This window comes from Nyctereutes procyonoides, unplaced genomic scaffold (assembly GCF_905146905.1).
Source record: "Nyctereutes procyonoides isolate TBG_1078 unplaced genomic scaffold, NYPRO_anot_genome, whole genome shotgun sequence".
Taxonomy (NCBI): Eukaryota; Metazoa; Chordata; class Mammalia; order Carnivora; family Canidae; genus Nyctereutes; species Nyctereutes procyonoides.
The window spans coordinates 56,374,740-56,391,743 of NW_026575052.1; the positions used below are offsets into that span (position 1 = coordinate 56,374,740).

General features: G+C 38.4%; 1 protein-coding gene across 1 annotated transcript in view; it reads right to left on the reverse strand.

The window, feature by feature from the left end:
- The window catches only part of PRKCQ (protein kinase C theta), a 173,786-nt gene that overhangs the window by 114,586 nt on the left and 42,196 nt on the right, over nt 1-17,004 (reverse strand). Inside the window, exons 2-4 of the mRNA XM_055331991.1 lie at nt 9,206-9,335; nt 4,841-5,040; nt 1,581-1,641 (exon numbers count right to left, since the gene is read on the reverse strand). Of these exons, the coding sequence (XP_055187966.1) occupies nt 1,581-1,641; nt 4,841-5,040; nt 9,206-9,323 (379 nt within the window). The 5' untranslated portion in view covers nt 9,324-9,335. The remainder of the gene's footprint in view (nt 1-1,580; nt 1,642-4,840; nt 5,041-9,205; nt 9,336-17,004) is intronic.

Sequence of the window (17,004 nt, forward strand, 5' to 3'; positions counted from 1 at the left end):
AAAAGAACATACTTCCTTTTCTTGTGGGAATCAAACACTATTGGCATTATCATTTAGCCCGGCACCTGCACTTGTTATGCAAGCCTGGTTATTCAGCTCCTACAACCACTCTATCATTTGGCCAACTCAGAAATACTATAATGCTATGTTCTTTGGCCAACTCAGAAATACTATAATGCTATGTTCTATGTATCTAGAGCCTCCACGAGGTAAAAGAAGAAAGTTCAGATTGTATTGCTACCTCTTTAAGGATCTTTTCTTCTAAAAAATTTTTTTTAAAAGCTTTATTATGGGAATTTTTAAATCCATACAAAAGTTGAGCAAATACTGGATTCAATTTTCCATTGCTGATCATCCAGCTTTAATAACGACCTATCCATGGTTACTATTTTCCAATATACACAATCTGCTACTCACATCTTCATACCAATGGGTTATTTTAAATCATATCTCTGGTATTATGTTATCTATAAACATTTTAGTATGTGTCTTAAAGATGAGGACCCATTTTAAGAAGTAGAGCCATAATACCATCATCACATCTAAAAAAATAATACTGCCTCAATATCACCAAATATATGGTAAGGGTTCAAGTTTCCCTGATAATCTCATGACGTGTTTTTTTGTTTGTTTGTTTGTTTGTTTGTTTGTTTGTTTTTCAATGTATTTGTTTGAATCTAGATTGAGGGACATCGTATATGTTAAGCCAAAACCCAGAAAGCACCATAAATCTCTAAACTAAAACTTGTTTCTTTGTAGTAAAACTGATTTAGGAAAAACTAAAATCAGTTTGTGATTAGGAAGTACACATATTCACCCTGAGGTTTAGGATTTCATGAGTAGTAGCATTTGATTTGTTTGCACAGCACTTTGATGACAGAGTACAAATGCAACGGAAGGAACTGACGGGTGACTGTCACAGGCACCAACCACACTGCTCATATATGTAACCTCTGTGATGCATGTCTGTGTATGGCACTGAAATGACACTCCTTAGTGAAGCATGTTTTCCTTCCTGTTCCTAAAAGGATTTGAGATGACTAACTTGAAGCACTATTATTTTGCTACTAGCATTATGAAAAATACTGGTTTCTTATTTATTTTATATTTCACTGATAGTGTGATCATTTGTTTTATTACTCATTTATACACAGTGTGTGTATATATATAGTGACATGTAAACAGAGCCTCTTGTATTTATGTTAAATTCCCAAACTAAAATAAAGACAATATAAAAGCACTGGGCACATGAGTTCACACTATTTAGAAATTATTGCTATAACTGATGAATTATTGAAAACTACATCTGAAACTAATGATGTGTACTATCTGTTCACAAATTGAATTTAAATAGAAAAAAAGAAAATAACGCTATAAATGTTTTATATTTCTATGTGTATCTGGGGCAGATATTACATTTTCAACTAATATTTGCGCACCACTGAAAAGTTTTAAGAAAACTTCCTGTCTTTCCTTTTTCTCCTAATTCTTTTCTTTGCTATTGTAAAAGTCAAATAAATTGCACATGAGAAGGAATATGCCCTCCTCACCCCCAGACAAGAAGATAAAAAGTCACTTACCACTCATTTCCAGAAAGTATCTGGCATTCATTAGCATTCGGCCTTGAGGTTTCAGCTCTAACTGATTGAGAGGAAAAAAAAATATCAGAATGTGAAACAAGTACTGCCAGAGTTTAATGACATAGTAACTGACAAATGTGGGAATGGCAGGAGATTTCCGATGTAGAGGTGCCTCTTTTCATTTCATTCATACCAGTTACCATCAGAATAGCACAGCATCCATGAATACAGCCTTTCTTTTATTTTAAAATTTATTTTAAATTATTATTATTTTTTAATTTAAATATTTTTATTTACTTATTTGAGACAGAGAGAGTATGAGCAGGAGAGAGGAGCAGAGAGAGAGAGAGAAGCAGACTCCCTACTGAGCAGGGAGCTCCATGCAGGACTCAATCCCAAAACCCTGAGATTATAACCTGAGCTAATGGCAGACGCTTCACTGACTGAGCCACCCAGGTGCCCCAGCCTTTCTTTTATTAAAACACCTCAGCAACTCATTAATTGTGCTTGGAGATAAAAATTTCTGGGTAATTACATCTATGGGTTAACGAGAATAGCTGAGAATTAGCAAGAAATGTCTGGTTGAACCCGGGACCGAATTTGAATTGTGGTTCAATAATTTACTGGCTGTGTGACCTTGTGCATGTCCCGAAGCCTTTCAGGATCTCTGCAAAGCTGACATGATAGTGAGACTTATGTCATAGCATCACAACTATTAGAATTTTACAATAATATAAGCATTTACTGCTTGGTCAACTATATAAACCCTCATGCTAGCTTAAACATATCCATGAGAAGGGAAGTGCTTTTAACACCAATTATACACCTTGTTCTATGATTTAGGGGATAAATAATAAAGATGGGGATAAAAAGAGAACTAGAAGAGCAAGAAATAAGGGGCTTGTTCCCAAGTGAAGTGGGGGAAAATTGATACCAAGTAACCACAAAGTTATCACTATTTGGGACTTAGTGGTGATCAAGGAAATTGAATCAGCTACTGGAAAAACAATCATGTATCCACAGCAAATCACATTGCATCATGATTTTGAGAGCAAACAAGAGGTAACCACACAAACAGTCATAACCCTGGGAAAGCAGAAGGCAAGTCTCAACGCAGTATGTAGAAACTAGATGGAGTCTGTGGAGCTAAAGAGCAAATTTAAAAAAAATAAGTATTTTTTAAATAGAAAATTTATTTTTAAGAAAATGGACTTCAATAGAGCAAGGGGAAATCTAAGTCGAAAGTACCCGGTTGGTCTTTAAACACTATGAATGAAAGTAAACTAAGAAATATCCCTGGGAAAAAAAGCTGTAAAACGTAAAAAGTTTGCTTAAGTTAAATGAGGATCTGAAGGCCACCAAGTGCTTAGGTCTAAATAATCCTAGAATGCAAAAAAAAAAGTGCAAACTCTGACAGGAATAAAATCAGAAGAAGCCTAAGCAAAAAATCAGATACAACTTTTAGAGAGATAAATAGAAAAGCAACCTGCTCAACAGCAAAGCCTAAACAAATCACTTAAAAATTAGTTATCCTTTTGTAAACTGAGAAGGAAATTAAATAGCATGCTGCTTTTGGTTGTTGTTGTTGTTTTTAAAGGTCTTATTTTTGGGACATGTGGGTGGCTCAGTGGTTGAGCATCTGCCTTCAGCTCAGGGTGAGATTCCCAGGTTCCAGGATTGAATTTCGCATCAGGCTCCCTGCATGGAGCCTGCTTCTCCCTCTGCCTATGTCTCTACCTCTCTCTCTATGTCTCTAATGAATACAAAAAACTTTTTTTAAAAAAAGGTCTTATTTTTAAGTATCTCTTCACACAATGTGGGGCTCGAACTCACAATCCCAAGATCCACAGTCACATGCTCTACAGACTGAGCCAGCCAGCCACCCCAAATAGGATGCTACTTTTAAAAATTAGGGATTTAATGACCCTTTTTAAAAAAATGAGGCAGAAAACAGAAAATAAATGAGGATGAATGGAAAACCAGGGAACATTTCATCTAATTAATCTCTACTCCTAGCTGAGCTAAGTGCTGTAGCAACTCAGGCCCCAAACAGACTGAAGTCTCACACTCCCTGTCTTGTGTAAACCTTTTCATACTAAGTGGCACACCTGTGACATTATCTAGTTCTTTAGCCGTTTTTACCTACCTAAGCAGTGCCCCCAAGATAAGATCTGTTTCCATGATTATTTCTCCAAGTGGACACAGAAGTGCTCCCCAGATATTACTGGACTACATTTTCTAACATATCTAAGCATGAGAACTTAAAAAAAAATCTTAGTATATGTTTACCTTCAAAGATTACTTTAGTGTCACCAACAAAGATGTATAAAAATACATATTCCCCTAAAAAGTACTGATATTTTCTCTGAGGTCAAAAATAGAAAAATGACCCCAAAATCTAATTGTTAGCTTTTTATTATTCCCATTTTGAAACAAGCAATTTCAAAATCTTCAGGGTGGACTTCTTAAAAATCTGAGTTACAGGAAATAAGATGGAAAAAGGTAAAATTCTTCCCTTTTGCATAGATGATAAAGCATTTGAAAACATTTTCTGGGTGTTAAATCATTTAAAAAACAGTTTTTACTGGTGTTTGTTACTGTTTTGCTTTCCATTTTGTGGATCCCAAGTTTTCACGAGAATTTTTTATGCTTTTATCTCACTCTTTAACATTTCTAAACATTCACTACCCAAACAGTTATAACCTAAGTTTTCAAAAACTGTGGCAACACAGATTGTGTATGGTGTACTGCTTAGTACAAAAGGAGCTAAGTGAATACATTGTGGCTAAAAAAAATTAACAGGGATTGGCAAAGTATGGAGGGAGAAGACCAAGCCTCACGTGGATGTAGCTGGTCCTCTCTCATATCTATCACCTTATCTAATCTATCTTATCAAGAGATCACATAGATACTGTATCTCAACAAATAGACAACAATTAGGCTCCCAAGTTAAGGGGAATTTGTGATATTTCTGAGCTTATTTTTATACTTATAAATCAATAATAGTTCTTCAGAGCCTAAGAGACCTCCTTCACCTTTCACAAGAATCAAGATATTTGAATATGTCTATAGTCTACAATGGATGGTCATTGTCATTATCAAGTCATCAGTGAGTAAGTGGTAGGGAATCTGTTTACCCATGACTGGTGTGTCATAATTTCAGGATGACACTGAAACTGTGCATTAGTCTTCAGTGAGCCTGGTGCTTACCACTTAATAGTGTGAACACTTTAAAAGAAGCTCACAGGCTGGATATTTACCCATATCTCTGCCTTCCCATTGTTCTTCCGACATCGCTCTGCCAGAGAGGAGAGCTCCACGGTAGTTTCAGATATCAGGTCCACGTTCTTGCCCTTCACAATGATCTGCATTACTCTTCCCTTGTTGATGTGAGCATCAAAAGTGCTGTCCCAGGGTGGGTACATAGTTGGCTTCTTCTGGATATACATCTGCCCATTCTCTAGGAACAGAAAGATATGTTCTCATTACTCCTTTAGCCAAATCAGGAAAATAATTCGACTTGACAGTGGCACCTGCTCCCTCTGTTCTCTAGGATATATAATTCCATTGGAAAGTAAAAAAAAAAAAAAACACGTAAAACAATTAGAGACAATATAGGAGGGGATGAGATAGTCCTGAGGTCTACATGCAAGGTGATATATTGAAACTTAGAAGTCAATCTCTTAGTTTAAGTAACAAAAATATGATAATGTCTTGGACGGGCAATGTTCTTTTCCTATTCAACAGTTAGTTGCTTCACTTGGAGCAAATAGAAAGACATCAGGGCCTAGCTGCTATATTTGGGAGGGCAGAGCGACTAAGTCCCATTCTTTACATATCATACACTTTTTTGCCTTTGGGGATCTTCCTTTGATGATCTACAAAGGGTGGACACATAACTAATTTCACTGTCATCTGATTTAAAAAAACTTGATAGACTACTACTGTGTGTTCATCGGAAAGACTCTGTGGCATAATTTAAGGCTTATAGTGAATGCTCCTTTAAAAATACATTAAATTTATTTTCCATTTGACATAAATAAATGCACTGCGAGGTAAAAATCCTTTAAAACATAATAAGGCATTATTTCTTTCTCTAATTCTCAAGTGAGGATATATTTTACATGCACCATGCACCCTACACAAAAACTAACAAGTAACAACTAAAAAGAGTGATCTTAATCCATGGGGTGCAGGTGAGGAAAGGCAGGCAGGCAGGAGATCCAGAAGTCTGGTCAGGGTGATAAAGTGTAAGGAAAACCTCTTCCGAACCACCAAGTGATTGGAAAAGAATTTGCTAATGGAATTAAGTGGTGTTGGCACAGCTTTCATCCCCACTGGATTTTCTGTAATATTTATTCTTTAATCATTTCAGGAGCAGCAAACTGCAGCTGTATTTGAGTGTTGGTTTCTTGTGATAATAAGCACACTAAGTGGCAGATTTAGCAATTCAGGGATGTTGGTAAAGCAAAAGGAAAAAATCCATTTAAGCATGGAAACAAAGTAGTTCTGACTCCTGATGGCCCCTTCTCCCTGATGCACAATGCCAAAGCAGAACACGCACCTACGATTTGCTAAATTGTCATTTGGGAGGTATACAAGCACTTGGATAAACAGAAACTTCGAATTTTAGATAAACCTGGTTATTAAAGGGATAAACTCTGACAATGTTAAGGGTGGAAGAGGGAGGAGAAGGTTTTTATGGCTTGCTTAAAAAATTTTTAACTGGAGACTGGACTTTTAAAAAATGCCAACAGCAATTCTAACAACCGTAGTAACATTTTACTTCCACAGACAGGAAGTAAACAGGAGTTTCTTATAACTGTAACCTTTCTCCACTACTCTGCAAGAGACTGAGATGCCTGCAGTAAGCCTCTTCTCACCCTCTCATTCACTAGGTTTGTAACCACCTTAAAAGAAGACTGGAACTCATGATCCTCTCTACTTGCAGTGAGTTTTATCATTTCCCAAAGCTGCCAGACTGACAGCACTCTGCCCTGTTTGTCCCTGTTCTGTTGATGTATTATGGAAAATGCAGTCTAAGACTTCCAAGACTCATACATTTTTAAAAATTGGTACGGCCACTGTGGAAAATAGTATGGAGGCTTCCCAAAATTTAAAAATAGAAGTATCATATGATCTAGTTCTTCCACTGCTGGGTATTTAGCCAATGAGAACAAGAACACTAATTTGAAAAGATACATGCACTTCTACATTTATTGCAGCATTATTTACAATAGCCAAGATATGGAAACAACCTGTTTTATATATATATATGTATCTATCTATATACACACACACACACACACCCCAAAATATTACACAGCCATAAAAGGGATGAGATCATGTCATTTGTAACAACATAGATGGTCTAGAAGGTTTTATGCTAAGTGAAATGTTAGTTTAAGAAAGACAAATACTCCATGAGTTTTTACTCATATGTGGAATCTAAGAAAACTAAATGAATGAATACACAAAAAACAGAATTAGACCTATATAGAGAACAAACTGATGGTTTCTAGAAGGGTGGGATGGGGGGATGGGCAAAATGGGTGAAGGGCAGTGGGAGGTCCAGGCTTCCACTTCTGGAGTGAATAAGTAGTCGATGGTACTGTAATAGTGATGCAGTGTAACAGATGATAGGTATACTTGCGGTGAGCAAAGCGTAATGTATAGATTTGTCATGTCACAAATGAAATGAATATAATATTGTATGTCAGCTATAACTCAATTAAAAAAAATCTAAAAAACCATAAATTCTGTAGAAGTAGTACTTGAATTGTAATGTGCAGAGTGATTTCTTTTCAGAACAAAACCAAAACAAAATCAAAAACCCAAATCTCCAAACTCTGCAGGCTAACCTTTTGGAAAAACAAAGTCTTCTTTCTGACAAGGTCTCTTGATCCACATAGCTGATCAGACCAAGTTCAAAGGCAAGACCAAAAGAAGAAGAAATTTAAAAAAAAAGAAAAAAAAAAAAAAAGGCTGGGACGCCTGAGTGACTCAGCAGTTAAAGTGCCTGCCTTCAGCCCAGGGTGTGATCCTGGAGACCCAGGATCCAGTCCCATGTCAGGCTCCCTGCATGGAGCCTGCTTCTCCCTTTCCCTGTGTCTCTGCCTCTCTCTCTCTGTTCTCTCATGAATAAATAAATAAAATCTTAAAAAAAAAAAAAGAGAGGCTCTCAGGAGGCAAATGTCAGTGTGGCCTGTGTTTACAGAGAATGGGATCCAGGAGATCCATTAAGTCGAAAGCGGCCTTGAAAAACTCAGACATTTTACACTTCAAAGGTTTCTGTGACATTTGAAACGTTTTAGATTGGGAGCAAGTGCCATTCTCACTTTTAACTGAACAGGAGAGAAATCCAGGCAGAAAGGAAATCAGGATGATTCAGACATTCTCCTCAGCTTTGATGCACTCACAGTGGCTGGAAGAATGGAGTCAATCACAAAGCACAGGTCTCTAGGGGAAGTAAAAGCCAGTGTGGTAGGATTTGTAAACCCCAGATTCGGAGCTGGAAATGCCTCTTTGGAGGTTCTCAACTGCTAACTCAGGTTCTTCCTGCATCTGTAAATGCCACTCCGTAAGAGGCCTTTGGAGGATGACCCTATATGAAATAACACACACCTCTCTGTCCTCAAGCCTTCTCTCCTCTTTGCCCTGCCCTGGTTTTCGGCCCAGCACTTACCATTATTTCCGTATATTCCAGTTTGTTTCATGCCTCTCTTCCTCTGCTAGAATAGAAACTCTAAAGAAAGTGCACTTTTCCTCTCCCATTGTACACTGGGCACTCCATAAATATTTTCTGTGTAAATCAACTGGAACGGCTCCTATAGTTAGTACAAACCTGTATCATTGTTAGTCACATGTCTCTCCAACATGTCTACTAAAACAAGAGAGGTGTGTAGGGAAATATAGAAAAGTAGTGAAACTGGGAAAAAGTTGAGATGTAAACTTCATAGAGAGACTCCAAGCAGAATAGGATTATTTTAACTGAATGATCTAAACCCAGAAAAGGAATTTGGGGATCTGTCACACTTTCCCTGTCACCATGAACTGCCTTTAAATAGCTACAGTTGACAAAACATGACTATTCTTTCACTCATCCAGGGTCTTGATAAATACATAAGTAAGTTTTCTGAAATTTGGATTCTAATGGCTAATTACATATTGTTTTAACATTCATCTAATTTTAGCTCAAAGAAGAAAGAAGCTGTCTTTAGGGTTAATTGTAAGATTATGAAGACTTTATCGATAAGCACTGGAAACACCTCAGGTTAACAATATGGAGCCCATGTTCTACTGGAGCTTACCAGTAGATTTTATCAGCCCCATTAACTCCTCACATCATGTCCTCAACCCATTTCTCCTTCCCTTTGTTCCTTTTGCTTATATTGAAAAATAGCTCAGGAAAATGGAACGTGAGGTAGGAGACTTGGGTTTCCTTCAGAGTCTGTCACTGGCTCATATGCCCTTGAGGAAGTACTTGGCTTGGCTGGGCATCAGTTTCCTGAACTGTAAAATTAGGTTGAACCAGATGACTCTGAAGTTCCTGGAAGGACTTGCCTCATAGTTCACAGCAGGACCTTCCTCTTCCCCCACCACCTCGAATACCCACTCAAGCTTACCCGATTCAACGTATTCTTTGACAAGCACAGCGCAGTAAGGGTTAACAGCCTCTCCTTGACATGACTGGCAGGATCCACAGTCAAAGTTGGACAAACCAATTCGAAGAAATGGTGACATGGTGGTTGCTCCCTGCAAAGTGACCAAAGACAAATGCTATAAAATAAATTATTTTTGGTATCCCATTCTCACTTAACCAGAGCTTTATCACCAGCAGCCCAGAGGCTCAAATGGTTCAACTATCCATTTGAACAAATGCTTTTATTTCCCCTTCTGCAAAGGACATTACTGGGCTCACCCCAAACCACAGACTAACTTGCCAAGGAAAGAGCCTTTCTGGACATCTCCATTATTCAACCTCATCAGTTAGAACTATAATTCTACTCTTAATTTAATGGAGTTACATTTAATAGTTAGAGAGAGAGGAGCAAAAAATTTCCAACATCTATTATTCGAGTAGGTACCCAAGAAATAATACACAATAACAAGAAAATGAGTTTAGAAAGGGTAAGTCTATTTTAGTCACAACAGTTAAATATGACACCACAAGATTCTTACACGGGCTATTTATGTGAGTGACGCTGTTGGCTCTGAGCATTTAGCAGCTGAACTCTGTTTACTTCAGACATTTCAGAAAGGTCTACTTTCTTCACAGTCACATATATGTGTGTGTGTGTGTATATATATGTACATAGGCACATATGTATACCTAGACCTATAATAAGCCTTTGAACATTATAAACTACTTAAAAAAATCATTGCTCACCATAAAATAATGCTTCATCATCTAAGAATAAGTAAAGTACTTCACAGAAGCCAAATTACCAGTCATTATACATACTTAGATATATAGGTGAAAACCATCATCAGGTTGGCTAACAAATTCCAGGATTCCAGTCTGATTCTTCATCTACGATTCCTTCCTTGTCGCTGTTTGGCCACTTACCTCAACTAACCACCCCCCCCCCCACTTATTTTTTTTTTTAAACCTACTTTACCATGAAGTTCCATTAATCTGAAACTATCATCTGGTATCCAGTGAAAAAAGTTACTTCTTTGCTTCTTCTGATTCGTTTTGAACTGTTTTCTCCTCCCTAATTTTCCTCACTCTCTTAAGTAAGCCAAAGATAAGAAGAACAAAGTATGAGCTGTCCTTTCTACATTTGTTAAAGAAAGACAACTCCTCAGAATAATAAGAGCCCATACGTGAGCACCAATGCATAACTAGAAATCTGGGGCCGGTAATCTCAAATCCAGCAGAGCCATTAAAGACCGCTAGTTCTCTGAAATGCTCATGGTCTTTGGGTATTTTTTGAACCCATCGAGACAGATTAGGGGCTCTTGACAACTGCTATTAACTTCACAGATTCTAAGGAAGTCTCAATTTCCCACAGTTTAGCAGGTTTAATTAAAGGAGATGGTTATACAATCATATTTTCCGGGTGTTCTTAGTCTCTGAAACACATTCTGTATAAGTCACACGGTTGAAACAGTTGTTACATGACTTCTAGATGTGTCTGTAGGGGCCCCCATTATCCTCCTAGTTTTAGGATTTTCAGGCTAATGACTGAGAGCTCTCTGGAGAAAATTTCCTAGAGAACTGCCTTTCCAGAGTCACGTAGGTCTCCTGGACAAGCCTATATTTCTGCACTAATCTGGAAAGATCACCAAGAACTATCCTTATTTATGAGAGTGTTTACCACGTGTGGATGCTCTGAAGATTTCCTCAATGCAAGGAAAGGTAAGTAATTAATTCAGATTTGAGCCTGGAAGGATCATTGACTCATAAAGCCTGAGTTACAAGCACTGTGACCTTTCGTGACGGATGTGTCATTCTGCTATTTCCAGGCAGGGTTCAGAATTAGCAGCAGCAGCTCAACGTGCACCTGGGAAAGTCTGTCTGGGGAGTAGACGGAAACCTCTAGGGTGACCAGGGTTCTGGTATGGTATGGGAGAGAGTCATAGTGGAAGCCCCCCTCCTCCTGCATGCCTTGCTTAGATATTAGCTGACTCCCTACCCGACTAGCCGTCCAGATTCGCTTGCCCCAGCCCCTCACACATGAACATTTTGGCGGTTTACCCAATGCATGCATCTGTTGGATAGCCAAGCCACTGCCTCTCTTTTTAAAGGTCTAGTCACGGTGACGTGATCTGACATTTTGACATCTAGAAGACAGAATTGTCATCTGTGCGCTGAACCTAACATGTTGTTTGCTCAGGGGTGCATTTTTAAGTCAAAAGGAAGCATTTGATTCCTGAGTTACTCAGAACATTTTCCCCTCCTGTATAGACTGCAATGTGATCGCTATGAAAAATAAAGAAAATACAGAACATTGGTAAAAAAATCTCTTCATAGTTCCTTCCACCAGCAGAAGCAAATCTCTATTACTGTTTCAAGGCATTTTCTCTAGTATTTTTTTTCTAGTATTTTAAAGTTAACAGGTTTTGTGGTTTTGTCCTAGATGCTATGCTCATACAGTGTTTATGAGATTATATTTGGCTTTTAATTTAACATTTTATCATAACAATTGTCCGTTAGTATGTCATCTTTGTAAGCATCTTTTTAATTCTTACATGATATTCTAATGAGGGGCAGCTCCATGATCTGCTTTATTAAAGTCTTATAGTTACATATTTGGACTGTTTCCAGATTTTCCATAATACAAATATGGAAAAGGTGCTATGATTAGTATCTTTTTTCAAATTTTTTTAAATTTAGGAATATTGCATCAGAATGGATCACTAGAGTATTCAGTATTACCAGATCAAGTGGTATTACTATTTGTTAGTCTTATACATTTAAAGAAAATAATAAAACATAAAGGCAAAGCCTTAACAGGGAAAAGATCTATGGTAAGTACAATGGACAATAGCTAAGTATCATTCTTACATAATAAGCACACACAAATTTGTAAAAGCAATCAAAAACAAAAGCTGCCTATGACCCAAGTAATTAAGTGGAATGACACAAGTTATACTAAATATTTTTAAAAAATAACTAAGTATGTGGGAAAATGTTCAACCTTGTGGAGCAATTTAGGAAATGCAAATTAAAATAGGATATGGAGCACCTGGGTGGTTCAGTTGGTTAAGCACCTAACTCTTGCTTTTAGCTCAGGTTGTGATCTCAGGGTCATGGGGCTGAGCCCCATACCAGGCTCTGCATTCAGTGTGGAGTCTGCTTGAGACTCTCTCCTGCTCTCTCTACCTCTCCCCACCTTGTGCTTTCTCTCTCTCTCATAAGTAAATATATCTTTAAAAAATTAATAAAACAAGATACCTAGTTGCATTTATATGACATCCTTGAAAAGACAAAACTGTATGGCAAAAATGTGGTTAGCAGTAGTTTGGACAGTGGACAGGGTGTAATAAGGATACAGCATAAATAAGTTTAGGGGGGAAGATGAAACTGCACTATAGTCTGATTGTGGTAGTGATCCCAAAAATCTAGATGTAAATTCGTAGAATTATCAGTAACCATCAGTAAAACCATCATTTTTACCATATGATCATTTAAAGACCAAAATTTTAAGATATGCTATTGGCATTTCAAGGCATGGACTATAAATTCAGAGGTTATATAGATAAAATGCACATAAGGTAAAGATGAAAGAATACAAAGTAGGAAACTGGGAATTCGTATAATAAAATATGAAATTAAAATCTAAAGTTATCAAGAGAAGCTTCAATTTACTGAAAGGAAAATGTCAGAGCCTCAAAAATATAAATAGCTTTTACTCTGCTATTTAAGCTCTTGTGAAAATTTCTGCATTTTGGAGCAAAACAGCTGAGAGAAAAATAACATTAGAATTTGATAATGCATTTTCCTTGGGGATCCATTAATACCCAGCTCTTGATTTAAACCATAATAATAAAAAAAGAGGTAAAATATTTAAATATAAAAGACAATAATATTTTTTACTGGTGCAGTTAGCAAATATTTTTGAAATGCTCTCACCTAACACCGGCAAGGACAACACGAATCATACACTGTGATACGATGCTGTTGTGAGCGTAAACATCCACAATCCTGTTGAACACACACAGCTATGTGGACATATATGTGTATACATATGTTGAGGGCCTATAAGGGTGGTATTAACATGCAATATTTGGGTGGGCTGGCCTTCAGTGCTCAGAGCTTGATGGTAAGGGAGAAGGGGGATTTCCCTGGGTGCTAAAATAGAAAGGGGAATTGCTGTCTACAATAATACATGCACTGTAATAGCATCTATCAGGGATACCTCCCCCCTCTCTGCCTGTGGAATGCAAATTTCATAAATCTCCTCTTTGCTTGCCATTCATGGTGGCCTCACCCTTTACAACAAATAAGGTGTGTATAGGACTGACTGGCCAGGCCGTTCTGGACAGTGCAGTGGTCAGGTCCCTCTATAGACCTCCCCTCTGAGCAACACAATTACACATTCAATTCTCTCCTGATCAGCTCCCGAGGAGCCTCACCCTGTCGGGTCCAAGCAGAACTCGCTGTCTTGCCTTTCGAATCTGCCCCTTCTAGGTCACCAGCTCAGAAGCTGGTAACATGGCTCTCAGCTCAGCATGCAGATGTCACCTTTCCCCTCCTGTGCCAGAGCCAGTTTGCTTCCTTCCTCCCCACTTCCCTCTCTGCTCCACTCGCCTAATTTGACTCCGCATTGCCGCAGCTTACCTGTCACTCTACCCAGTCCTGGCACCTCTCATTCCCAGTCAGATCTCCATGTTGCAGCCCAAAGGATCTGATGTAGGACTGTGCAGAACTACTGCGGTTTCTCCAAAGTGACAAGCTGTTTCACAGCTCTGGGCTTTTAGTAATACTGTTCCCTCTCTCTGGAACGCCCTCCTATCTCACTCCATCCTCTATCTGCACCCCACTCCCACTTCCTCATCTTTCAAGTTCCTGCTCAGTCCCTACCTCCTCTATAAAGTCTTTCTTCCCTCCACCTCCAACATCCTTCCTTCAGCATCCTCCCTCGGCCCTCCAGGTCCCCCACAGCTTTCTGGGCATGGCTTTGAGACAGCACCTGCCATATTTATTTGCCATGGCTTGTCATTTCCCATTTCTGATTGGGGGAGATCCTGTCACTCACATTCTCTTTGTCTTTTGTTCTTGGCATCCAAACCTGAGGGCACAGCAGAGCCCCACCAGGATTTCTCCTGATTAATTCTTGAGGTACCACAGATACTCAGAAGAGGGATGTGACTCAGAGGGACTATAGAACTTCCTCTGATTTCTTCTGCAATGTATCTAGCAAAATCCCTCCAGAGTGAGTACATGTGGGTGCCTTACTTACTATACCCGAGTTGTGATAGCGAGTTTTTTTTTTTTTTTATTAACACATCCCTTGGGACACTTTACTCAGATTCATGGGCATGTGGAGGAGATCCGGTGCTGGCACTTACACAGCCAGATTTCCCCTTAATACTTTATTACATGTAGTTCTTCATATTGGTCTTTCTAAATAAGGCTGTGAGCTCTGAGAGCAGGGACCAAACCTTCATCATCCATGCATCTCCAGGGCTAGTCCCTCTGATACGTAGTAGATGCTCAATGCATTTTAGCTAAGGAACTTAATTTTCAAAAGCAATGCTTCTGAAATGATCTCTTAATAAGACTTCATGCATTTCTTTTACCTGCAAGGGTATACTGTGGTCCAATTAGGCAGCAGGCAGTAGTAGAGGAAGTCACTACAGGGGAAATGCTCCAGGCATTGTTATAGACAAAGAATGGAGGCCATTATGAACTCAAATGCAGGAATTATTTAGCCTCCCTAAACTTATTTTTTCATTTGGAAAGTGGTAATAATGCCATTACTTGTCTTGAAGGGCTATGTGGATGGAATGGGCAAATACATGGAGGTGCTTAGAACGGGGTTGGCACACAGTAAACTCAAAAATGTTGGTTATTATTATTACTGCAACTCTGATTTATTTTCCAATGGACTTTACTGACTTTATTAGTTTGTACCAAAAAAGGGCAGGAAGAAAAAAAAAAAAGGGCAGGAAGAGAGTAGAAATAGTCTTTTAGGACCATATCTGGAGTGAATTATGTGGCCTCCCTCTGTGCTCTGCCACTGAGCTCCCATAAAACCCCACATGTATCTCTCCTAGAGCACTTATTACTTACTCTCTGATAGAGTCATCTCGATGCTGGCACTTACCATGATGGACTGTCAGTATGCCCATCCAATCTTTGCTTTTGCTACCTCAGCTGCAAAATATCATCATAATACATACTTTAAATTTGCAGAGAATCTTTACTCTTATGACTCAATGTTTTCACCTTTAAGTGTGATCTCATTTGTCTTTAGCAAGTAGCTATGATGCCGGTAGATGGCCAAGTTTAATTGCTCAGCAGCATGTTTAAGGTCATACACCGTTAAGTGCTGAACTGAGAATTCTGATCTTGACTCCCTTGGTGCTGACTCACCCACTTACCCAGACTGACTCACCTACCACAATTCAAACCTGCCAAATGCTTTCACAGTAATGTTCAGGATTGCCACCACATAACAAAAGCTGAAGAAGAGAAGTTCCATAGAAATAGAAAGCAACACAAGTTCTATAAACTCTCATCAGCTAAAAAAAAATACCAAGACTTCTCTTTCTCCGCAGCAAGTGAAGTAAGAATGAGCATACTTCTTTATTTAAAAACAAAAGTGTGGACAGCATTTGTATTGTGATAATTTAGCAGGAGGTTTCTCAGTGACAGAGGGAGGGTCTTACAGAAATATCAACACCTCGAACGTGTAGAAGAGAGAACACAAGTGAATCAGCAGTCAACCTGGGAATGAGACAAAAAGCATTCAGTAGCATCCAACTGGGTCAGCTCTGCTAAAGTTTGGGAAGTCAAACATCAGGGAAATGCAGGCAAATTAAGTGACATCTGTAGCATTTGCATTTCTTTACAGATAGAAATGTTTCTTGGGTAAAAGTGACTGTTGTAGAAAATAACCTATAAATTAAGCATAAGTTGCCTTGCAGTGGGCAGAGAAGAAAGATGGCAAATGGTTCATGAACGATAGAATGAAAAGTGTTTTACTGTTCTACAAAGTAGTATAATAAAAAGCATCAGACTAAATATTAGCCTTTTGTCCACAAATATGGTCTTAAAGATGAATTAACATAATAAGCATGACCTGAAGATAATATTTAAAAAAAAATCCCTCCTACACTATGTGCTACAATGACTGAAGAATCTAAGCCTAACATTGAACCAGCTGTTAGAAAGAGTGAGAAAGGGGATTTGTTGACAGAGCTAGTACTGTCCTCCTACCTGAAAACATTAACAAGACATCCCTCTACCAACTGTTAGGGTCAGAACTGTGTCCCCCACAAATTCACACAGTAAGACTCTAAGCCCCTGTGTGACTATATTTGGAGATAGGATCTTTAGGAAGTAACTAAGGTTCAATGAGGTCCTTAGGGTGGGACCTTAATCCAATAGGATAGTCTCCTTATAAGAAGAGGAAGAGACACCAGTGATTTCTCTCTGTTCATCATGTGAGGACACAGTGGAAAGGTGCCATCAACATGCAGGGAGACAGATCTTACCAGAAACCAACCTTAATCTTAGATATTCGGCCTCCAGAACTAGGAGAGCCTCCCACTCTGTGGCATTTTGTTATGCCATCCCAGCAGATATAACTAATATAACCAAAAATAATATAGAAGCAAAATAAATATTGAAATATAGAAAACAAAACACCTGGAATGACATTGTTCCTATTCTGACACTAATTTTAATGTGTGATGTGAACAGACAGTCCACTAAAGCATAGCTCTGATCAAGTTACACCAATATTCA